This window comes from Aedes albopictus, chromosome 2 (genome assembly GCF_035046485.1).
Source record: "Aedes albopictus strain Foshan chromosome 2, AalbF5, whole genome shotgun sequence".
Lineage (NCBI taxonomy): Eukaryota > Metazoa > Arthropoda > Insecta > Diptera > Culicidae > Aedes > Aedes albopictus.
The window spans coordinates 421,304,124-421,330,477 of record NC_085137.1 but is presented as its reverse complement, the minus strand read 5'-3'; the positions used below and the strand labels follow the sequence as shown (position 1 = coordinate 421,330,477).

At 37.8% G+C, this 26,354-nt stretch overlaps 1 protein-coding gene and 1 non-coding gene across 2 annotated transcripts; both read left to right on the top strand.

Annotated features, from left to right (window-relative positions):
- Window positions 1–210: 210 nt before the first annotated feature.
- Window positions 211–26,354, top strand: LOC109426687 (myc box-dependent-interacting protein 1; the record flags this gene model as incomplete). Its single annotated transcript, XM_062848565.1, is given in 8 exon segments — window positions 211–777; window positions 10,393–10,546; window positions 12,642–12,832; window positions 12,901–13,005; window positions 13,078–13,330; window positions 24,264–24,359; window positions 25,416–25,906; window positions 25,988–26,354. Coding segments are annotated over 8 exon segments (2,224 nt in total), but the record flags the coding sequence as incomplete, so codon positions are not given.
- On the top strand, window positions 24,935–25,007 carry Trnam-cau (transfer RNA methionine (anticodon CAU)). Its single transcript has one exon. It is a non-coding gene; the product is annotated as a tRNA-Met (tRNA).

Genomic DNA, 26,354 nt, shown 5'->3' with positions numbered 1-26,354 from the left:
TTTGACAGGTGTTTGTTTTGGTTTTGCGTCAGTTGCAGTCAGTTCCTATCGGGTGTGAAGCTGTGGTTCAAATATAGTCGAAACAAACCTTTGTTTTTCGGTAGTCTAGCAGCAATGGGTCGTGCGCAACATCTTACTTCCGAAGAAAGAGTAAAAATTAAAACTTACCATGATGCAGGCCTCTCTTCTAGAGAAATCGGTCGAAGAATCATGCGATCACATTCCGTAATCGTGCGGTTCCTGAAAAACCCCGAAAATGGCCGGCGCACAGACAAACGTGGGACGAAAAGCAAGCTCACGGAGAGGGATAAGCGACGGATTTATAGAGAAGCAGTGAACCAGAAAAGAACAGCATCACAAATTCGAGCAGAATTACAACTTCCGGTGACAACAAGACGTGTGCAGCAAATCCTGTCGAGCAACGAAAACTTGAAGTGGCACAAAAGGCTCGGCAAGCCCAACTTGACAAAGCAGCATAAGCTGCATCGATTTCATTTCGCTGAAAAGTATATTTCCTGGACGGACGAATGGAAAAATGTGATCTTTTCGGACGAAAAAAAGTTCAACCTTGATGGTCCAGATGGTTGGCAATGCTACTGGCACGATCTCCGGAAAGATCCGGATGTTAAAATGAGCCGGAACTTTGGTGGTGGTACTCTGATGGTTTGGGGAGCTTTCTCATTCCGGGGAAAGCTTCCATTGGCGTGGATCTCAACAAAAATGAAGTCGGAGGATTACATTGAAATGCTGGAAATAAGCCTAATTGAGCACGGCGAGGTATTGATGGGCCCAGACTTCGTTTTCCAACAGGATAATGCCGCGATTCACAACTCTAAGATGACTAAAGCGTGGTTTTCTGATAAAAAACATAGAAGTTCTCGAGTGGCCGTCATGTTCTCCGGATCTGAATCCCATAGAAAACCTTTGGTCTATTCTTGCTCGGCGCGTTTATGAAAACGGGAAACAATTTGACAACGTTAACATGCTGAAACGTCGTATTCGTGAATGCTGGGAGCAGATCGAGCAGAGTACGCTGGAAAAGTTGATTTTGTCTATGAAATCACGGCTCATTGAAGTCATTCGAAACAATGGCTCGTACACTCACTACTAAGTTACTAAAACTTTGATTGAATTTGTTTTTTGTTGGAATATAAATAAACGTTGATCAAAAGCTAAAGTGGTGCTATTTTTATTTCGCTCATTTTTTCATGAATTGTTCGGCTTAAACGAAAATGGTCCACAATATTTAGAACGTTATTAACAAAAAAGCTGTAAAACAGATTGAAATAACTTCCTACACTGCAAAAAATTGAATTGGTTTGGATATTCTAAAATTGCTGTGGAAAAACATGGTGGTGCTATTCTTGTTTCGCTCAGTGTAATGTCATTATCGTTAAAATTAAAATAGCAAATTGATATCGGTCGAGTTTTTTACTTTCCCGTTTCAAACAAAAACGAAACCGAATCGCGATGAGTCTTCCTCCTTGCCTTATTCATACGAGAAATCTTTCCGGTATGAATAGCAAATATTTTCAGCAACACGCGCTGCTGTTATTCAAAAGTTCAACAAAAGTGAAGGTCGCTCGGAGAACTACAGCCAACAGAGCTAGCCAACGGAGAGCTCAACCACTACCAAAGGTAAAGTTCAACCGAATGCAAAACCTCGGCATTCATGTAACGAGAAGTTGGTAGGTGGGCGCTGCTACAGCCTCTTGTCAAGCGTGGGAACTGTAGGCCCATATTTTCCACCCACTGCCACCCCGAACATTCGTTCAGTCGGCGCGGCACGCAAAGCTCGAAATCCGGAGAAAGACTTGTTGGGGCGAGCCACAAATTGTTGCATGTCTGCGATCTCCGTCCGCGTACTGCACTTTGTACGACTGCCTACGTGCATGTGCCCGGTCGGTACCTGTACCTGTGCAGTGTGCAATATAAAACCGCAAAATGATGATTTAATTACCCTCTGGTCCAATATCGTGGTTGAGTCAGGTGGATTTGTGTACGTGTACGGTTTTCATACTTTTTTGTATGTTCATTTCAACTGTCGATGTATGCAGTTAATTTTCCTAATGTACATGCATTTACATACATGCAATGAAAATATCTACATCAGCCTTGACAGTGACTCCCATGCATGATGGAGAGTGACGTTGATTGCCTGTCGGTGTTGTATACGCGTACGGTAATGTGTTGTAGTTATTTCCTTAAAAAGCCGGCTTACGAGAGCATCAACAATATGCGTCAACTTGTTTTGTTTTGTTTGCAAAATTTTGCCGTTTTATGGCGGTTACGGAAGTTTTGTATGTGATCTGGTGTCAATAATTACAGTCAAGGATACTTTGATGGTCATTTTATTGTATTCAATTACACAAAATCGAGAAAAAATCCGAGTTAGCAATAAACGTTAGGTATCAAAGGCTGATCCTCTTGTGTCGAACGTCCGTAAAACTGAAAAAGCGGAAGAAAAATAAGGCTCCTAGAAAGGACGAACTCCCGGCTGAAGTTTTCAAACACGCTAGTGCACAGCTGCAGGAAATACATACTCTGTTGAAAGGTGTCCAGCCATTTGGCCGAATGCCATTTGCCCGAATTATGTTCAAAAGAATTCAGAAGAACCTTTTGTCATTCTAGCTGCCAATATGATCATCAGTAATATGTATTTCCTTCTTTAATGCATCGGCTATTCTTCCTAGTTAGGTATACAATTCAGGGATCAGTAGGTGTTGAAACTATCAATATTTTATCCAGGATTTTCCCTTCTTTCAATCATAGCTGTTCTTTCTAATTATACTGATGAGGACAATAGTGACATGATCACTTTAGTTCATTATTCCTGTTTCGGCCAAACGGCATTCGATCAATCAGCGTTCGACCAAATGACCATTTCGGTCAAATGGCGTTCGACCAAATGACCCTGTTGAAGATGTGGGAACCAGAACTACCTATTAGCTAGTTGGGGGCCTCATTTGCCTACTTTACAAAAAGTAACACAGTGCGTCAATGTCAAAGAATAACAAGAATAACACTTCTCAATGCGGTGTACAAAATGGTGTCACGTTTACTCTTCAACAGAATAAACCAGAATAAATGCAGGAGTCCTTCGCCGATAAAGGGCTCCTCCAAACTGGTTTCGTGAAAGCCTGTTAACGACGAATCAAATGAAGATTGACCAGAAGATTGGCAAATTTCGGGAGTACCGTCTACCCCCGTTGGTTTGAACGACACCTCATGCAAACCAGCGGGGCTCATTTTTTAATTTGAACTTCTAGTAACCTTGTGGGCATCGAAAAACACACTGTTGGAAACCCTTTTTGCTGTGTTGTTTTGATTCTGCGTTCCGTTTCACTCCGTTCCATGAGCAGAATGACGTTTAAACCATTTTTAGTTTGAACGATGTGCAGATTAGAGGGGGTCAAATTAAAAAGTGTTCAGATTAAATGCGGTCAAACCAACGAGGGTAGACGGTAGAACTTGCAAGCCTATTATTCGTTTATTGATTTTAAAATGGTGTACGATTCAGTGATTAGAAACGAGGTATAGCAGATAGGGGGCATCCATTTAGTACGTCACGCAAAATTCGGAAATTTTTGACACCCCTCCTCCCTTCGTATGGGTTTTTCGTATACTTAAAACGCACACTCCCCCCTCCCCCTATAAGCGTGACGTACTTTATGGATGCCCCCATAGTAGTAGAACATGGTTTTCTGACTAAACAGATTATATTGATTAAAACTTTATGCTTCAGAGAATTTTTTTTTTCTTTAAGGCCGCACAGAACGACGTGTAATTTTTCCTATCTTCCTTCTCTTTCTAACAATTTGCCTCACGATTTTGAAGATACAAATATCAATTTCCACTACACTGACGTAGTTGAAACTTTAGTCGATTGTGCACCGCAAGTGAGCAAATGAACAATCAAATTTTTAGCCAATAATATGAAGTAGAAGTTGAGATTTGCATCTTACTAATAACAGAGCAATGGCGGGCGATTCAACCACTGTCCCGTCCGGCCTTAAGCTAGTGTTGGTAACAGTTCTTTAAAAAAAATGTCTTTCCTTTAGAATTTCTAGAATTACCTTCAGAAAGTATTAGGGGAAAAATATGAAAGCTGTCTTACCTAACTTGTTAAATTTGTTAGAGAAATATTTATTTCAATAATTACCCAAGGATCTTTCCACTAGCCTTCCTTAATGATTTTATCATGATCATTTAAAATTCCTCAGAATTATTTTACAATGTTTTTCAGGCATTCTGAAAGGGATATTTTTTCAAGCAAACAATTTGTTGAGTAGTTCCTTCTGGAATGTCTTCATGATTTCCAAATGGAACTTTTCCAGACATTCCAGTGGGAGTTCTTCTAGGGGTCCTTCTGAGAATTTTACCAGTAGTTCCTCCAAGAATTCTTGAAGAAGTTCTTTTACGAATTCCTCTTTTCAATCTTTTCTGGAATATCGTCGGGCATTATTCCACGAGTTCGTCTGAGAATTCCTCTTTGAATACTTGCAAGGATTCCTTAAGGAATTCTCAGGAATTATTTATTATTTAGAAGTTCCTCCGTTTTCTCTGTGTACTCTTTTTTTTCCTCCCTCGTTGGGGAAATTAAGCTACTGCGTCCAATAAGTTGAACTTTTGTGGGTACTCTTACGGGAGTTCTTCTGAAAATTCTTTCTTAATTTCCTTCTTTATGTCTGTTGGAGTTCTGCCAGAAATTTCTCTGGAAATTCTTCTAGATTCTATCAAAAATTCTATTGGCATCTAATTCGAACATTGTTTTAGAAATTTCTTCGGTAATCCTTTGGAAATTTATCAAACAACTTCATCGGTAATTTTTTGATATTTATTGAAAATTTTCCAGTAAATCTTTTGGAAATTCTTTTGATAATGTGTTTCAGACTTCTTTAAGGAGTTCTTTAAAAAAATTATCCGAGGATTTCTTCGTCATTTTCTTCGGAAATCCCAACAAGCATGTCTTCGATAATCTTTTTGATAATCCTTTCGACAATACCTTTGTGATTTCATTTGGGAAAATGTTGACCAAAATTGTTTTACAATGTTTCTTCAGACATTCTAAAATGATTAATTTGAATAAGCAAACAATTTGTCAGTAGTTTCTCTGAGAGCTGTTTCATGATTTCCACTGGGATCATTCCGAGAATTTTACCAAAAGTACAGAATTTTTTACGAATTCCTCAAAAAAATCCTGTTTTTTGATCTTTTCAGGATTTTTTCCGTGAATGATTGCACGCGTTTGTCTAAGAATTCCTCCATATTTATAAGTTTTTTTTTTCAGGGATTCTTCTTGGAGTACTAACAAGCAATACTTTCAATGATTCTTCCGAGATTGTTTTCCATAAGTTCTTCCAACAATTTAATTTTCTCTGAAAATTGTTCCAGTAATTCTTTCGAAACATCCTTTTTTATTTTTGCTTGGAATTCTACCAGGAATGTCCTCGGTAATTTTTCCAAGAGTTTTTTTTCGGAAATTCGTTTACAGATTTATTTTCTAATTTATTTGGTCAATTCCTTCAAAAATCTTTGGCAATTCGCTTGGTTATTTGTTTGATTTTTTTGTTCGGGAATTTCTTCGACAATTTCTTCCGAAATTCTTACAAATACTTCTTCAGGAATCCCTTCGGAAACTTCTTCAGAAATTCTTTCATTCGTCAATTTCTTTGGAGGTTCTTTTGGGAGAGTTTCTTGTATTTTTTGTTTTGATTTTTTCGTCGGCAATAATGATTGCTGTTTACATTTTTATTGATTGCTCTCAGTTGGCGGTAGCAGTGAAAATTGCATGCAAGAACTTTTATAGCATCTAGTTTCCAGCGCTGAAAGCCCGGCGGCAACACCATCACTTGTATTCAATGCATCGTATGTGCTACTCACGGTTCTCAACTCTCTCAAATTCTCACCTCGAGCTCACGGAAGCAAATCAAATCGTATGGAAAAATCGCGAAAACCATTAATTGTTAGAAAATGGGATAGTTTTGTGAAAAGTTAGTGAAAAGAAAATAAAAAATGGTTTGAAAAGGCAACGTTTTGTGTTTACTTCATGTTCCGGAACAGTTTCTTCATCGAGACAATTTTATTTTACTACCACACAAAAAAGAGCCATCTGTGATATTTTTAGCTTGGAATGTTGATCTATTGGGAATGGGATGATTGCTGTTTACTTTTTTATTGATTGCTCCCAGTTGGCGCCAGCAGTAAAAATTGCATGCAAGAACTTTTATAGCATCTAGTTTCCAGCGCTGACAACCCGGCGGCGACACCATCGCTTGTATTCAATGCATCGTCTGTGCTACTCTCGGTTTTCAACTTTCTCAAATTCTCACCTCAAGCTCACGAAACCATGGTACACAGCTAATCGCGTTCGGTAATTTTTACCAAAATCTCAACCGCTGAGCGTTCGGTAATGGATTTTTAACGAAATTCTGTAAAATAATAACAAATTTCGGTAAAATGTTATCGTTTATCTGTCAAACTCTAACGAACTTCGGTAAAAGTTACTACCTTTACCGATTTTTTCCTGTAAAACAAACTTAACGGTTGAGATTTCGGTAAAACATTACCGAAGTTGGTGATTTTTTCTAACTGTGTAGTCAAGAACTGTCAAATCGTATGAAAAAATCGCGAAAAACATTAATTGTTAGAAAACGAGATAGTTTTGTGAAAAGTTAGTGAATAGAAATCAAGAATGGTTTGAAAAGACAACTTTCTATGTTCACCTCGTGCTCCGGAACAGCTTCTTCACCGAGAAAATTCGATTTTACTACCACACAAAAAAGTGCTATCTGTTATATTTTTAGTTTGGAATGTCGATGTATTGTTTCTGCAATTTCTTTGGGAATTGTTTCTGCATTTTCTTTTGAATTTCTTGTGGCAATTTTTTTTTTTTGAGAATTCTTTCAGTATTTTTATAGCACTTTGAGCTTTCATTCAGCAGTTTCTTTAGTAATTTCTGGGTAACTTTAATTCGCAATTCATTGACATTTTTAGACATTCCTTTGGTAATTGCTTCGAGAATTCCTAAGGCAATTTATTTTAAGGTTGGAGATGAACCAGCCTCGGGCTGAAAATCTCGCTAATAAAGCTAATAATAATATTTTAAGGTTCGTAGATTTTTCGAAAATTTCTTCGGAAATTTTATTCATCAGTTTGGAAAATCCTTATGTAGATTTAATCGATTATTCCATAGCGAATTTTCGAGATTTCTTTAGGAATTTGATCATTTCTTTTTCAGCAGTTTCTTGTAAAATTCTTTTGGCCATTCCTTTTTGAATATATTCGACAATCTTTTTGAGAGATCTTTTGACAATTTTCTTTGGAAAATCCTTGAGCATTTTTCAACAAAATTGTGTAGGCAATGCTTTTTTTTGGGAATTTCTTTAGCAATTTCTTTGATGATTTCTCGTGAAAATTCTTTGGAAATTCCTACGGCAATTCTCTCAGCAATTCGATAATTGCCTTTGAAATTCCTTCATGGGAGTCTTAAAAAAATGAAAATAATTATGTAATTTCTTTGGGGATTCCATCGGCAATTGTAAGTCGACAATTTACATTCGCTAACACCAATTGTGTAAAAATGTTCCAACAAGTAATCTGATGTTAAGGTAAGTTTTTTCAACCTTGGTTGGCAGTGGTATTGACAATAGTTTCTAAGTTGCTAAGTTTCCTTTGGTTACTCTACCTTACCGCGTTTGAATCACATTTAGGCAAAGTTCGCATTTCCAACGGATACAACATTTGTAAATGTAATTCTCTAGGAATATATCAAGAATTCACAGACAAACAAACGTAACACTTTGAACATTTTTCGAATCAAATCATAGTCACGGAAACATGTTCGCCCAATGCTTAACGGACTGAGTTTGACCTACCATCAACTAGGTGGTCGTAGTTTCTTCGATATTCTTCAGCGGAATTCCTACGGCATTTTTTGAAAATTTCGTCGATATTTTTTTTCAAACCACCGTCAACTCATCTGGCAACTTCGAAAATTCATTTATTTTTTAAGGATTGTTTCGACAATTTCTTTGGGAATTATTCAATTCTTATGGAAATTCGGTTATTCCATTTAAAATTATTGCACCAGTTTCTTTGGTAATTCCTATGGAAATTTCTGTGGCAATTTGTTTAATAATTTTTGACAACTTCTTTGATATTCACCTAGAACAGCATATTCGGAAGTACTTCTATAAAATCATACCAGTAAGAACTTTTCGAAGGAAAACCGGAGGCACATTCGAACTTCTGAAGGAACAATACATGAGGAACACTCCAGGAAGAACACTCAAAAAGAGAAACTACCGTATGAACTCCTGGAGGCACACTGTCGAAGGAACTCCTGAAACAATACAACATGATTAATTTCTCAAAAACACTCCCGAAGAAGCTCAAACACTTTCAAACTTTCTTCAACAACTCCAAAAGAAGTTCGTAGCATGAGGTAAACCGGGGAATAGACTGGGAGAGCATTTTCCAATGACACTTACATTTCTTGGGTTCCCGAGATGAACTGGCCTACGGCCGAAAATCTCGTAACTAAAGAAGAAAAACTCAGGAGAGACTTCTAAAGGTACAGTTGCGAGGAAACTCCTACAGAAACTGCTGGAATTATTGGTAGATCAACATCTGAAGAAACATCAAAGTGCTACTGAAGAAATGCTCAACGAAGGGATTCCGTAGGAATACTTCTGGAAAAATACTGCGGAAGTATTCATGAAGAAACATTTTTCCAAATGAGCTACCGGAGGACTTCTCGAAGGTACTCACAGAGGAACTTCTGGAAAAATTTCTGTTGGAACCCTAAGATGGCACTACTGATGAAATACAGGGTGGAATTCTTGCAGGAATCACAGGTGGAACTCCTGGAGGGATTCTAATTTAAACCCTTTGAGAAAGCCTGATACTGCTGATGAAGGTCAAGGTGGATCATGTGTAGAAATTCCAGGTGGAACTCTTAGAGTAATCCCAGTTGAAGCTCATGGAGAAATTCCAGTTGGAAGTTCTAGAAGAATATCAAGTGGAACTCTTGGGGGAATTCCTGTTGGAATCATTGGAGGTAGCCTAGAGTGTGCTGCTGAAGAAATTCCAGGTGGTACTTCTGGAGATATTTCAGGTGCAACTCGTTGAGAAACCCCAGATGGACTTGAGAAATCCTAGACGGAACTTCTGGAGAAATTTCAGGTGCAACTCTTGGAGGAATCACAGGTGTAACTTCTGGAAGAATCTCAGATGTAATCTCATGTGGAACTCCTGAAACAAACCCTGATGCAACTTCTAAATGAAGCTCTAGAATAAATCTGGAGAAATATCTGGAAAATCTCCATTGTCTTGTGGAGGGTTCTCTGATGAAACTCCTGGTTGAATTCCTGAAGAAATCTTAGATGCACCTTCTAGAGAAATGTCAGATAGAGCTCCTGGAGGTAACCTATGTGGTACTGCTGAAGAGATCGCAGGTGGAACTACTGCAAGAATCTCAGGTGGAACTCCTAGAAATATCGTAGATGAAACTTCTGCACAAGGCCCATAAGTTGTGTTCTTGAAGAAGCGGAGAATTATAAAAAAAGCTCCAAGAGCAATATCAGGATGCGCCCCTGGACGAATCCCGGGTTAGAATCTCCAGAGTTCTAGTTGCTATCACAAATTATCTTCGGCAATGTCCTACATCTCTGGGAATGAATAAGCTTTTTCAAAGGTTGAATATCGAAATGCATGCTTAGTTAAAAACACTGAAAGGTAATAATATAGCATACTTTTAAATAGAAATGCCATCAGAATTTAAATAGAAATGGTTCAACAAGGTTACCAACCATTGTCCTCTTCATAACGACATGGTGCATTATTTGATTAATTTTGTCTGAGATTCCTCAAAAGAATGTTCAATTGTGCCGATTGACAATAGCGGACTTCGTCTGGTCTGACACCGCCATCATCTTGTACTTGGCTTTGCTCCCAACCAAGAACGACCACCTTCTTAAAGTGTCTCATAATATCACGCCCAGCCGTCAATAAAACGATGCTCCACAATTCATCTTTTCACTCGTCGGTCGGTTGGGTCGACTCGCTCCCACAATGAGACACCACCGTCCGACTCTATTATTACCATCGCCATCACCCGGCTTCTGACGGATGAGAGTCGAGTCAAGAGTCGACGAGAGTGAAACGATTCCTCGGGTGCGTATCTCGGTAGCAAAATCACAATTTATTGCCCTCTTTCTTCCTAGGAGGAAGCATAAATCCGTGCAATTACGACAACCCCGAAACCTTGCCAAAATCGCAATCTCGCCACGCCACCATAAATATCCCCACGCGAGGTTGCTATTATTTTTTATCCATTCGCCTCATCTTCATACCTAGATTCATCCGTCGTATTAATCTTCCTTCTGTTTGATTCTCGTCTCATTCCAGCTCTTACAAAATCTCGGCAAAGTAGACCGAACCGCAGACGAAATCTTCGACGAGCACCTGAACAACTTCACCAGGCAGCAGAACAGTGCCACCAGACTGCAGAAAGAGTTCAACAACTACATCCGATGTGTGCGAGGTATGTTTGTTGTCAATCAGAACTTTCAAAAATCTATTTTGCATAATAACAACGATGACACTGAGTCAACATTTTCACGTCAAATATCTTTCTGTATGCAGCTGCCATCTTCCATGAAAACCTAGATTCACTAAATTCCCCAACATGATAGCTTGAACTAGTCAAGTGTTCGACGAAATCCTTCTTCTACCTTTCGATCATATAATGTTTTTTCGTCCTTGTCTTCCCAAGTAACTTTTAGATGTCCAATTAGTCTTGTAGAGGTTTTGAGAACCGTCATAAAACCTTATACCTTTCATTTTGGTTTTATGACGATTCTAATAACCTCTTCTAGTTGGTGGGGCTGGCTCACCGACACTTCCGGTCCGCTTTAGTGCTTTATGCATCATTGTGGCCAGGTGTTGCTCTAGTTTTTCCAACTGTATTGTAAAGCATGAGCGGTGATCCTTGGCATACTTGTGTAAATTGGGGTAGGTACTCGAAATGTTGATCGATCACCGATTATTGCTGGCAGATGCAGTGGAAAGTTTGTCTTAATACGTATCAATCGTCTCTGACAAACGAGAAAAACTGACTTCACTGATTACCTGTCTCTGAGCCAAATTTGGTATAGAGTCTTCAGTCTCCGATTAATCGCTTCATGTTTGATGGAGGTTTTTAATCCAATGGGTTACATAGCCGCTATCCGAATGAAGAGAGTAATGTTCCGCGTAATATATCACAAATCGAAAGAGGTACGGTACATTACGTGGAGCGGATATACTGAATTGGGTACCAGACCAAGTCCCTGCTGGGTGGCGCTAAATAGGTGAGCCATAGACAATAGAATCGTCAATGTCGTAGGGCATAGTATGTGACTATTGTCGAAACAACACCATTTTTGGTCATTGTCCACTAAGCGCATAACTATGTTAGGGTCAAGATTAGGATGAAATCATTGGTAAAATATAATAACACTTTTTAGTTTGTGTAGTTCGATATTCGCATGGTTAATTATTTTATGAACAATAATTTTATTGACGAATCCGATTTAAAATAATTGAATAGTAATTTTTGTTAAGCCATATTATATTAAAATAATCACTATCATTATCAATGAATGCTATCCGCTCAAGATCTTCGCTACATTGAATTTTGAAGTACTGGAGGCTTCACTTATCAACAAATTAACAACAAACACACTATAACAGTATCTAGAGAATCGTGGAGGGTGAGAAACCTGAACTAGTAGCAGTATTCATATAGATTAACAATTATACTCTACTATTTTCAATCATTGCAACATTATACTAATATGTGCGGGCCGCCCATTTGCGGAGTTGTGCGGCCAATTATTCTCTTTCCATTCCAGAAACGACCGTTTTGAAGCAAGAAGTGTCCCAATGGCCAACACAAACGGGACTTGTCCGAAACACACAAGATAAGTACAACAATTTTATAATCAGGCGCCCAACTCTTTCTACGACTTTGCTAATAGATAATGCAATATGCATACTTCAATATCAATTATTTGTTTGCTTGCGCGTTTATTTATGACACTATTGAAGCATTCGTGTCGCCGCGGAATAGTTTACAATTTATCTTATTTACATTTTTCAATTCACTTTAAAGTATCTAACACTGCTTTTACAATTGTGTATGCAAACTTGTATCTTAATTATGTTCATTATTAATAGTAGTCTGATAAAACAAGTCTAGTGATTTTTTTTTTTTTTTTTTACCAAGGAATAGAAAGAGTTGGTGTCATAATCAATACAATACTTGAAACTGGAAACTCCTTATTTCCCCCTATGGGTTATAGGGAGGGGCGGGACATTCGAGCCTACTCATCAGTGGAAAGGACTTGATATGCTAATCGGTTTAGCATAGGGCAGATACAAGTCTACTGGTAGACGTATCGCCCAGCGAAACAACGCAGATTGGCCACGGCCCGGGGGTGCGTTGATTATAACAGAATTATAACAGAATAACAGATTCTAATAACCTCTTCTAGTTCATTTGAAGAAATTTAAAAAAATGTTACTTGGGTTATCTTGCTTCATTCGCTTTGAAATCTATGATTTGCATAGTAAAAATCCCTTTTTCTTTCTTTCAGCTGTCCAAACCGCATCCAAGAGCCTCATGGAAGCCATAAACGAAGTATACGAAGGCCAGTGGACCGGATCAGAGGCACTGTACGCTCAGACGAACACCGTCGAGGTGCTATTCCAGGATTTCTCGCACAAACTCGGTGACCAGGTGCTGATACCGCTCAACACCTACACGTCCCAGTTTCCAGAGATGAGGGTAATTTGGTTGCTGCGCTTTTATTGGCGAAACATAAGATACTGATAGCTTTCTCTGTTTGATTATAGAAAAAAATCGACAAACGAGGTCGCAAACTGGTGGACTACGACAGCCAAAGGCACTCCTTCCAAAGCCTGCAAGCCAATGCTGCCAAACGCAAGGATGACGTTAAGGTACAAGCTGTAATGCATCCAAAATCTGTGCTGAATCAGAACTAACATTCCTTCCCGTTGCTCATTTTTTAGGTTACAAAGGGCCGGGAACAGTTGGAGGAAGCGAAACGCACCTACGAGGTGCTAAACAGCGAACTGCACGATGAACTGCCAGCCCTGTTCGACTCGAGAATACTGTTCCTGGTGACGAATCTGCAGACCCTGTTCGCCTCCGAGCAGCAGTTCCACAGCGAAACGGCCAAAGTGTACGCCGAACTGGAAGCGATCGTCGACAAACTGGCCACCGAATCACAGCGAGGCTCGTACACGCTCAAGAAGATCACCGGTAAGTCATTGGAAATGGAAAGGAATACCGGCAAAGGGGACGCATGGTGTTTTACTTCCTAGTGAAATTCTCTTATCGTTCAACCATGCTTCTCCGTTAGTTGTTTCCTCGAACTTAATGCGGTGTTTCATTTGCTGAATTCTTAAATTTATAACTCTTTCGCAACAGTTCATCCATTTTGCATTGCAATCAACAGAGTGGGTCCAATCTACGCATCTGCTCTTGCACGAACCTCCGTATCATCTCACGTTGAAAGTTTAATCATTCCTCTTTCTCCCAGAATAAACAATGTTTGCGTCTGCAGTGCAACTGCCTGTCGCGTTTGAATTTTTCATCGACAGGAGATCCCCTCATTGCGCTTTACGTGCCTATCAGTATACACATCTAGCTACCTAACTAAAAGACGATGAACAAGTCTTGTTGCGATGAACCTTCATGTTTACCGACTGGCACCCCCCGACGACGCGACGTGTTGCATATTTTTCTCATTTTCCCCAGAAAAGCATCCGTTGCGAAATTTTATTGCCATACTTTTGTGGCCCCCCTCCCTCCCAGAGCTGAAGCAGTCGATGTTGCAGTTTTAAAGTGTTTGACCTGACACGGTAAACAAAGTTAACATGTCAAAATAAAATGGAAGATTTATTTGCGGGTTTTCTCCACACCACCCAAACCAAAAATCTGTGGTAAATAAAGTAGTGAACTTGGAGAATAGCGTTTCAGCAGACTTGGTGGCGGGCTCCATGCGCTCACGAAGATTGTGTCTATAACATGGAAATCATTCTATTGAATAATAATACTGTCTATCTAAATAATTCTCAGTTCGAAATAATGTCATTTGGTGGAGCTGCTATGTACCATAGGAATCCCTTTTTGACACATTGCACAGTGGGAAGGATTCCTGAAGAAACCCTTGGACGAATCATTCGTACTCGTACTCCTTTAGGGGAAAAACATGAATGTATTCCTAAGAAATCGTACGGTGAATGACATATCTGAAACTGTAGGGATTTTTGCAGTTTATGTCAAAAATAAATTCCAATCCATCCACCACTCTGAGCAGAGATATTGAATTTATTCTCGTTTTATACCCTTTTTCCATTGTGCATTGTCTGCAGGAGTTTCTTCTTAGATTCCTCAACGAATTATCACCGTAGATTTCTCCAGTAATTGCTGCAAGTTTCATCCTGATTTTCCAATGCGGTTTCTTAGGAAATTTTTTATGTTTTTTTTTTCCTAAAGGAGTACGAATGGTTCATCCAAGGGTTTCTTCAGGAATCCTTCAAAAAGTAATGACGAGAGATTACTCCAGGGATTTACAGGACCTGCCACAGAGATTCTATTAAGGGTTTTTCCAATGATTCATATAGAAATGTTTTTACAAATTCCTCCAAAAATGCATTCACGACTTTCTTCAGAGATTTTACAGATATTACTGCAGATTTAGTTCCTTGAATTCCTTCAGGGATTTCTCCAGATATTTATTTCGTGATCACTTCGGTATTCGTTACGAAATTCATCCAGTGATTTAACAATGACACCTCCAGAAATTGATGCAGTGATTGCTTAGGGATTCCTCTGCGGATTCCTATGAAGATTTTTGCTGAATTCCTCCAGGGTTGTCTTCAGCGATTTCTTCAGGAGTTCCTCCAATGATTGCTTCAGAAATGCCTGCAAGGAATTCTCCAATGATTTAGCCAGAGATTTCCCCAAAAATTCATCAAATGATTCCCTAGGAATTCCTCGCTAGAGGAGTTTTTTCCAGAGATTTCTCCTGTTAGGGTTTTCTTCGGGTGTTTCTTCTGAAATTTTATCTCTGAAGAAATTTGAATAATTTGTCGAGGGGTTCCTTCAGGAATTTTGTAACTAATGATAATATTTCTCTAGGTGTTTACAAGAATTACCCTGGAGATTCTTCCAAAGATTGCCCCAATGATTCTAGAAAGGTTTCCAGAAACTCATCAACGGGTGGGATTTTACAGGGATTTTACAGAGATTACGAAATTCATCGAGATTCTTCGGCGTTTTCTTCAGGAGATCCTCTAGGAGAATCCTAGGGATTCCTTCATAGATTCCAACCAAAGCGAATATTCGTATGAAAAAGTATCACTCTATTTGCTCACTCGCAGTGATTACGATGATACTTTTTCTGCTGCGTTGCTGCAGAATTGACAATTTTTTATCACTTCAAACACGAGGCAAACAATCATTGAAAAGCAAAAAGTCAATGATTCGTTTGAAAGCTTCGTGATGCATTATGACACCTTAAGAGGTTTCTCCAGTTATGGTTTTCTTTAGGTGCTTCTGAAAAAAAATCAGGGGTTTCTTCAGGGTTGTCATAAAAAATAATGATCATATTCCTCCAGGCATTTACAGAAATTACTCCACAGATTTCTCCAACGATTGTTCCAATTATTCATCTAGGAGTTTCTTCAGAAATTCTTTCACGCAGGACTTCCTCCTGTGATTTTTACAGAGAATACTTGAAAGATTTTTCTTTAGATTACCCCAGGGATTTCTTCAGACATTCATTCCGGGATCACGTAGGTTTTCGTTATGAAATTCATCCAGGCATTTTTACATGTGAGAGATCCACAGATTGCTTCAGTGATTTCTTAGGGATTCCTTCACGGATTGTTCTTCCTAGTTCACGCACTCTTCTAGGGATTTTTCACGGATTTCTACATGGTTGTTTTCAGCGGTTTCTGCAGATGATTCTCCAGGGATTGCTTCGGGAATGCCTACAAGGAATATTCCAATGGTTTTGCCAAGGATTCGAAATTTCATCCTGAGATTTTCGTAAAGCTTCCTCTACTGATTTCTTTAGTGGAATTTATTTAAGTCCTTCAAGGATTCGTCTAGGAAATCTTTTAGTGATTTCCTTAAGACATCTTCACGAATTCATCCAAAGATTCCTCTTAGAATATTGACAATGATATCGGTAATGATTTTTTCAGGTTTTTATGGAATTCCTTCACTAATTTTTAAATGGATCCTTCCAAAAAACATTGCAAGGATTTCCCAAGAATACTTTCAGAGATTCCTCATAAATTGCTCCAGTAATTTCTCTATAGATTTTATAGGGATTTTGCAAAAAAAAAAAAAAGTCAGGAAGTCATCTACGGATTTATTAAAGGCTTCATCCTAGGATTTCTTCATTAGGAGTTCCTTCAAGTATCTGTGCAGGAATTGCTTAATAGACTCCTCCATGAAATAAATGGATGGATGATAATTTTCTGTCAATTCATCCACAGATTCCTTTCGAAATATTACCAAGCATCTCTCCAGAAAATTATCCAATAGTTTTTAATGTATTTCTCCAAAAAATTTCAGGAATTCTTCTAGAGATTATTCCCGGGATTTCTACAAGAATTCACTCAGGATTTTTCAAAGACTTCTCAAGTAATTCCGTGATTACCTAATGATTTTCAAAACAAACTAGTCATGAAATAAAAAATAGGGGTTTCCTCAAGGATTCCTGAAAAAATTGTTCCACAGATTCCACCAGAAAATGAATCGAAGGAGATATTTGTCATATCTGTCAATTCATCCACAGATTTCTCAAGAAATATTGACAAAGATCTCTCCAGAGATTTGTCCAATGGTTTTCAATGCATTCCTCCAAAGATTTTTGTAGGGATTCTTACATAGATTATTCCAGGGATATCTCCAAGAATTCTTTCCAGATTTTTCAAAGACTTCTGCAACGGTTACCTAGGAATTTTTGCCAGAAATGAATCAGGAAATTTACTAGGTGTTTTTAGAAGAGTTTTTTCAGATGATTCTTTAGAAGTTCGTTCTAGAATTTCTGCAGAAGCTATTCCACAGATTTCTGTAGGAATATTGATAAGAATTAATCCAGACACTTTTCCAGTGTCCAGGTAATCCTCGAAATATTTTACAGGAATTCTTCCAGTAATTACGAAGGATTTTCTTTTTTTTTTTATTATCGCCAGGAATCATCTAGAAAATCCACTTGGGTTTTATTGAAGGGTTCTGCCCTTTATTTTCCCACCTGTGGGGAGGAAAAAAAAGGTTCTGCCAATGATTCCCTTAAAGATTCTTCTCCACGATTTCCTCCAAGAACTGGTTTGATATGATGAATATCTGTCAATTCATCCATGGATTTATTTAGATATATTGACAGGAATCTCTCCACAGTTTTACATAGATAATTCAGGGGTATCTCCAAGGTTTTTCAGATTGCTTCAGTAATTACCTAAGTATTTTAGCCAGCATTCCGCTAGAGATTGTTTGAAGGGTTCTACCAAGAATTCCTCTCCATGGATTCCTCCAGGAAATGGGTTGGTGTGATGAACATCTATCAATTCATCCACAGTCATCTTTCGGAATATTAACAAGGACTTCTCCAAAGATTTTTCCAGATTTTTTATAGAAATTCTTCAATGTTTGTTTTATAGGGATTCTTCCAAAGCTTAATTCAAGGATGTTTCCAAGTTTTTTACGGGATTTCCAAGATTCCTGTAGTAATTGCTATCTTCCAAGGATTTTTTATTGGGGTTCTTCTATAGATTATTCCAGGAATAGAGATTTTTTCTGGATTTTTCAAAGACTACCCAAGTAACCACGAAGCCGTATATAAGTGCATCAATTTTGCCATATATTGATAATTAAAATTATGAATATAATGCTGCATTACTTTAAACACCCCATTGAAGCAATATTAAAGTCGAAAAGGGCCCCACTAAAATCAAATTAGTGCCACATATTGCAGCACGCTGACAGCCATTGCTAAAGTAATATAAATGCATGTGCTGTACATTTGCATTTGACATGCTTGATACGTGCAACACGAAAAACCAAAACAAAAATCTATTTTTAGCACCGTTTCGTTATCGACGGTACTGATGCCCTCACACATTAATGTTTGAACCATTATTTTTTTGTAGTCGGATCGGGAGTCGAACCAGAAGTGTTGAAGACCGCTAGATGAGTTCCATACGCGCTGGCACCTTGGACCGTTTCTGCTGCAGTGATAACAACAGATATTTCATTAACTAAAAGGAAAATGTTCTTCTATCTCAATCATTGTAGTAGAGGGTAAAACGACTATGTCATATGTAATAGAATACAGTAAACTATCACATTCCGATAAATTACTGAAAATTACATAATGCATTTTAGAAGATATTTAATCAACATAAGAAAATAAAAACCTCGACTACAACACCCTTCGCACATTGCTCATATGCTAATTGTGATTTCTATCGTTATTGGCATGTGATTGCAGCGTACAGAAAAGAGAAAAGTTCATCTCTGAATAGCTTTTGCTGTCGCCGATCGATGGCTCAAACGGGGATTAAGTTGGTCGGGAGTCGAACCAGAAATGTTGAAGACCGCTAGAGTTGACCGTAAAGTTGTTCAATCTTCTTGATTTCATTTGTTTACCATTAGAGTCAAGCTTTTATAATTGTATTGTTAGAGCAAACTTTGCTAGTTTGTACATTGCATTTATTCAGTTTTTGCAGTGTTGAATTATTGGATTATCTTATATCACCTTTTAATAAACCCGAATGTAAAGAAAAATGCAATGCATCATCACATTGATAATGCCAATCTAAAGGATTATTGCATGACAATTGTGGAATTACTGCATTTCGCATTGCAAAGGTTGATATTCAGTCTAATTCGTGCAATGTTATAAAGCTTGTGGTTACTTGGGTAATCACTGAAATATATTTCAGTGATTACCCAAGTAATCACAAGCTTTATAACATTGCACGAATTAGACTGAATATCAACCTTTGCAATGCGAAATGCAGTAATTCCACACTTGTCATGCAATAATCCTTTAGATTGGCATTATCAATGTGATGATGCATTGCATTTTTCTTTACATTCGGGTTTATGAAAAGGTGATATAAGATAATCCAATAATTCAACACTGCAAAAACTGAATAAATGCAATGTACAAACTAGCAAAGTTTGCTCTAACAATACAATTATAAAAGCTTGACTCTAATGGTAAACAAATGAAATCAAGAAGATTGAACAACTTTACGGTCAACTCTAGCGGTCTTCAACATTTCTGGTTCGACTCCCGACCAACTTAATCCCCGTTTGAGCCATCGATCGGCGACAGCAAAAGCTATTCAGAGATGAACTTTTCTCTTTTCTGTACGCTGCAATCACATGCCAATAACGATAGAAATCACAATTAGCATATGAGCAATGTGCGAAGGGTGTTGTAGTCGAGGTTTTTATTTTCTTATGTTGATTAAATATCTTCTAAAATGCATTATGTAATTTTCAGTAATTTATCGGAATGTGATAGTTTACTGTATTCTATTACATATGACATAGTCGTTTTACCCTCTACTACAATGATTGAGATAGAAGAACATTTTCCTTTTAGTTAATGAAATATCTGTTGTTATCACTGCAGCAGAAACGGTCCAAGGTGCCAGCGCGTATGGAACTCATCTAGCGGTCTTCAACACTTCTGGTTCGACTCCCGATCCGACTACAAAAAAATAATGGTTCAAACATTAATGTGTGAGGGCATCAGTACCGTCGATAACGAAACGGTGCTAAAAATAGATTTTTGTTTTGGTTTTTCGTGTTGCACGTATCAAGCATGTCAAATGCAAATGTACAGCACATGCATTTATATTACTTTAGCAATGGCTGTCAGCGTGCTGCAATATGTGGCACTAATTTGATTTTAGTGGGGCCCTTTTCGACTTTAATATTGCTTCAATGGGGTGTTTAAAGTAATGCAGCATTATATTCATAATTTTAATTATCAATATATGGCAAAATTGATGCACTTATATACGGCTTCGTGGTTACTTGGGTACTTATTATTTTCGCCGGTAATTCACTAGAGAATATTTGATGGATTCTTTCAAGGGTTTCTTCAGAAGTTTTTTTCTTAATAAGATACAGATTTCTGTAAAAAATAATAATGAGGATCTATCCGAAGATTTTTCCAGGGAGTTTTAAGGTATTCATTGAAATATTTGTACAGGGGTTCTTCCGGTGATTGATTCATTCATAGATTTATTTGGAAATATTGACAAGCATTTCTCACCAGTTTTAGAGATTATTCCAGGGGTATCTCCTAGAATTCTTCCAGGATTTTTCAAATATTCCTCCGGTAATTACCTAGGGATTTTCATCAGAAACAGTCAGGAAATGCGCTAGAGGTTATTAGAATGGTTCTTCCAAGGATGCATTCAAGCGCTCCTTTTCATGGATTCCTCCTGGAGATGAGTTGGTGTGATAAATATCTGTCAATTCATCCAGAGATGTCTCGGAATATGGATCGGGATATCTCTAGAGATTTTTCCAGTTTTTTTCACGGAATTCCTCCAAAGTTTTTTTTATAGGGATTCTTCCAAAGCTTAATCCAGATTTCTTCATGTTTTTCTTTAGGATTTTCAAGATCAAGATTCCTGTAGTTTTTTGTCTAGGGATTTCTTCTGGCGTTACTTCAGAGATGCCTGCAGAAATATCTCCAAAGATTCCCCCAGGAAATGAATTGATATCAAGAAATTTGTCCTGCCCTAGGCACAAATTTTGCAAATGGATGAGAACGTGCCTCTGGAACCGAATATCAATAGTAACTACAACAGGCAGTATTTTACACGATATAGCGACCGTGACGTGCAGTGTGTAAGTCATTTGCATAGATCATATATTAATTATTTTTCGTAAATTTTACTTTTAATTTGAACGCTTATAACGAATCATTCTCGATCAACATCAATGAAATTCAACTACTAGTAGTCTGTTTACTTGCGTGTTGGGGTTTTATTGTTTAGAAGGAGTCTGTCTAACGAAAGAAGTCGGAGTGTAGTTAGTAGGCAAAACTCTGTTCGTACTGACATTTTTTAAGGAATAAGTTAAATTATTGATAGAACTACAAGAAGAAGAATTAGTTTTGTTTTGCCTCTGAGTCTTGACTACTTGAATGGTTAAATTTGTCAACTTGCCTGCAGAATTTCTAATATAAATCATCAGAGTGTATACTACCTGGAAAATCTGGAATTATAATTGAATTTCATTTCTCATGGAAAAATCCCGCAATTCAATGGTGGCAATCATTACATTTAGTGGAGTGTTTAATTGAAAAGTATCCCTGAGACACATCTAGAACAGAATTTCTGGGAACATGTGTTGTTAATTTCTTGGAGAAACTCCGGACAGATTGTTTTTTACGAATACCGGCTTTTTTTAAATAAATTACTGATTATTTTTTTTAGAACTATTTTTAGTGGATGATTTGGGGTTGTGTTTGATGATTTTCTTCAACTTTTAGACGAATTTCAATTTGAAGACCTTTTGGTACGTTTCTTAAAGGAGTGTCTGAAAACAAAAATGTATCTTAAGATGAACTTCATGGAGCAATTGCTTCGGTAGTCGATTCTTGAAGAATTTGTGAAGTTTTTAAGGAAAGCGTTTTCTTTCAATTTCGTCGAAGGTTTTCCTGTAACACTAGTTTACAAAATAAAACGAAAGACGTGAACTTCTGTCAACGACCAAAATTTTTGAAGCATAATTTAGCGCTGATTTCGAAACCGTGCTTCAAAAAATTTAAAGTAGGTAGAACAGTTTTTAAGTTTTAGCTCAATATCAAGCTTTGTAATTTTTTAAAATATGGAATTTAATAAAATTCAAATATATTGCGTTTTGATCAACCAATTTTAAATATTTTTCCATAAATTAAAAGCGTAATATAATACCATTCGATCATCTGAATACAGGTTTTGCGTCAGATTGATGAAATTCGAGATATTGGCGAGTTTTAGGGACGATTTCTTTAAATTTTAGCAAATTTTCCAAAAATATATGAAGAAATGTATTTTTTTCAATAAGAAAAAAAACAAATCAAAAATTCTTTCTTGACGTTTATTTGACATATGATATGTAGGCGAGTTACAGTAAAAAAATCAGCTCAATCGAAGCATTGATTACGTAGAATGAGATGTGTGAAGTGAGCGACTTTGCTTTAAAATAGAACAAAAATCGATTTCAAATCATCAACCTTGTATGGAAAGTCGAAAAAATTTTCGCTCTACTGTAATTATTTTCCTTCTCGTTTTCGAACTCAGGGCTTGATTCTACTTCAAAAACGATCATCAGCTTACCGAGTTCAAAAATGCTGTAAACTAGTGTAATCGGATGAGTTTGATGGCTTCAAAAAAAATCGCCTAAAGTTTGGAACATAGAAAAAGACCCACTCTACAATACTTTGAAGATGTTGTCAGTCATAACTCTAGGAATTATTTTAAAGGACCACTCAAGCTCTACCTGTAATGATTACCAAATTTTTAAGAAATCCTGTCAAAAAATACTTGCGAGCTTTGCTTTTCAAATGAGATTTTTTTTTTTTCGTTCCCGCCCACTTTCCCCTTCATTTTTGCAGAAGTAATTGTAATGCACAATCTATCAACTCATGCTTGCAAAAATCACGCATCAAATGTGAACATCTGTCATCCGCATGAACTTGCGCAGATAATGTAGTTTATTCTGTCTACAGTCCCCAGCTCCACATTGTCTCAAACCTGGCAATACTCGTATACTAACGTATGCAGGTGGTCAATTAGGCTCAAGCCAAAAAATTCCGAACAAATTTTACTAGGCATCATACTGAAGTTATACCAGAAATCACTTTATCAATTTCTCCATAGGATTAGGATCTAGCTTCCTAAGCGCTCTCATAGATACTTCTGCAGGATTTGTATTGAGTCATTACTCCCGGGAGTAGTCTTCAAGTTATTCTACAGTATTTTTTTCTCGAGGTTACTGCAGTGATTTCATCAGAAATTTGTTTAAAAAAATCTAGTTCCACCTAATTGCTGCTATGCATATGGAAAGAAATTCCTGATGGAGTTTCTGAATCATTTTACTAATGATTCTTAGCAGTAAAATCTTCTTAGATATTCAATTCCGTCATGGATTCCATCAAACCTTTCTTCAGAATCCTCCGAATTTAGGTTTCAACTCAGAGTTGTCAACTTAAAGTGTGTATTTCTAGTATTCAACTATAATTTAGTGTAATCTATTCATGAGTAAAAAGATAAATAAAGACATACCCGAGCAGAGAAAAAAAGCTCAATAATAGCATATTTTGATACGGAGATCAAAAAGTGATATTTGTTTGTAAAAGTACAGAAAATTATCAATTTTACTCCTGGAACATCATCATCATAGCACATTTAGCTCTTGGTAAGATATAACCAGTAGCAGTGAGCTATTTGATTGATCTTCAAATATCAAATTTTGATATTGGTTAGATGGTTCAAGAACAAACTTTTGCTATTATTTTCAGTACTTTTACCTATTATCTCAAACAAACCAATATCACATTTTGATCGTCAGTAATTGGCCTCTGCCCGGGTAGTAATCATAATCACAAGTATTATATAAATTTCGCCATAGCTATGCAGGATTTTTTTTGAGTTCAGAAATTACTCTGAGATATTGTTCATCAAAGACTTGCCTAAAACTCGTCCATTATCACTCAAGAAATTCCACAGTACGTCTTCCAGGCATCCATAATTTCTGGCGTTCGATATAAATAGGTTATAGGATTGCTGTGATTCCTATGCAGATTAGACCTATTCAAATCGAACGCCAGATTTGTTTGGACAAATGAGATCAATATCCCTCAAAATTATTTCAGTAGTGCATCCATAAATTGAACCAGTAATTCCCTTATGAACCTTCTATTTTTCTTTGGTACCTACATTGGAAATATCTCAGATTACTTCACTTTTGATTACTGTAAAGTAAAATGTAATTTCCGTAGTTTCCTAAAACAAAACACATAATATTTAAGAATAAACTTGATAAACATATATCATTGTTTAATCAACAATCGAGCGTAACCTAACCTTTTTCGTACAAACCACATACTCATCCAAATGTTTTCCATTTCCTCCCGTTTGTTTTGTTCTACACTTTACAGCTAACTCCACTCCGTCCAGCCCACCACAGTCCCCAGTGAAAGCGAACTTGTCGATTGTTAATAACATCACCAACGGATCTGTCAATGCCAACGGACGTAAGTACCAACCACCACCATCCACTGTACTACATTTTCCATATTGATGTCTCCTCCTATAATATCTGTTATTATGCTTCGATGCGCGCGCGAAAAAAGCACAAGTCCTGTCGTCCATTGAGCTCTGTGTTAGGAGAGGGTCAGAGAAATTTTCAAATCAGCTTCTGTCGTTTGGATCGGAATATTAAGTGTTTATGTTGCGCATTACTACATGGTTCGGCACTGCAATCATCATATCATTTTCTGTGGTCATCTTGCTGGTGAAGATGGTCTGCAATTTTTCACATTTTTGACATTGATACATGGAAATTCGATGTTTTCAACAAATTTCACTGCACGTGATTATATATTTTTTGGAACTGATTAATGACAAACATGTGAATTATTTTCATCCGTTCATTCAGATAGCTGCTTAGATTTTGCTTTCCAGATAGGGTTATGCTGGCAGGTGCTTGAATATTGTGATAAGAGAAGGCTGCGTCGTTATCAGTTTGCATTTTTTTTTCGTTTGATCAGAATACTAAACCTGTGCTGATCGCAAACAAAGTTGACCACCTAGAATAGTGTAATTAGTTGCCTCGATGGCGCAGTAGGCAGCGCGTAAGTCTCATAATCTTAAGGTCGTGAGTTCGATCCTCACTCGGGGCAAGTTTTGCATCACATTCCATACCTGACCTACTCTTACTCTTTCGTTTCTTTCGTAAATCTTTCTTTGTCTGTTCCCTTTTTCTGCTTGCTTTGTACATTTCCTTTTTCCAAATTGGTTGCTTATGCACAGTTTTAAAAGGGTTTCGTTTCTAGTTTATAGTTATCACTGTAGTGTATTCCCTGTAAATAATTACGCTAATGGAATACTAAATTAAACGATGCTTCTGATTCGCTTTGTATATAGACTAAAAGGTGCAATTAACTGTAAATCAGAGAACTCTGAGCGGATTTTGTTAAATTCGCTGCAAATCCGCTTGAAAGAAAGTTAATACCAGCAAGCCGTCAGAAGCATGTGTGTGACACTACTTTTTGTGTTTTCTCTCTCTTCTTTTTCGTGTGTACTTACAGCCACATCCACTTCGCCCTCAATCTCGCCAAGTCCCGAGCAGCCTCATAGCCTGGAAGATACGGAACCATCCTATCAAAACACGGACGTCGTGAAATCTACCAGCGCTGCTTTACGATCATCTACCACAACTCCCCCCATCGCCATTAATAACAGCAGCAACAATACTGATGCTACATCGCAGCAAACCACAGCAACGGTTTCTAAAACGCCTGAGCCGCCTACTACTATTACTACTACTACCAGCAAGAGCGACGAAAAAGTAACCACAAATGGTACGGATCATAACCACCATGATCACCATCCAAGCAGCCCAACGCAAAATAACAAGCCTGACGCTGCCGCAGCCGATTCCACCAGTTCTAGTCCTGTCCCTCCGGCATCGCCACCGCCTGCTGTTGACCCTCAGCCTAAATCGCCGCCATCGCCATCACCCACAACAACAACGCCTACTACTGCTGGCGCTGCCGTTTCGCAATCAAGTAATACTAATGTAAATAAGCTAAACCCTAGCCTCGGCTACATGACCACTACTAACGCCTTCCATCAACACTACTATAACAATCATCTACAGAATCACCATCATTCGATAGCCCCATCATCTCACCACCCCCATTACCACCATAACCAACAACAACAACCCAATTCCATCGCCACCCACCATCATCACCAATCGAACGCGATCGGTCCTTCGTCCCTTCCAACGAATTGCTCAACGACGGAACTACAACGCCCAACAACAGCAACAACAACGTTTGGCGCCCAACATATCTACAGCAATATCCCTAACAACAACTCCACCGGCATCGACAGCACTAGCCATAACCAGATGAATAGCATTAACAATAACGTTAACAACAGCCATTGTTCCATGACCGGTACTAGCATTACTCACCCCAACAATAATAGTAAACTGGAAGAGCTCTATGATATCCCAGTGG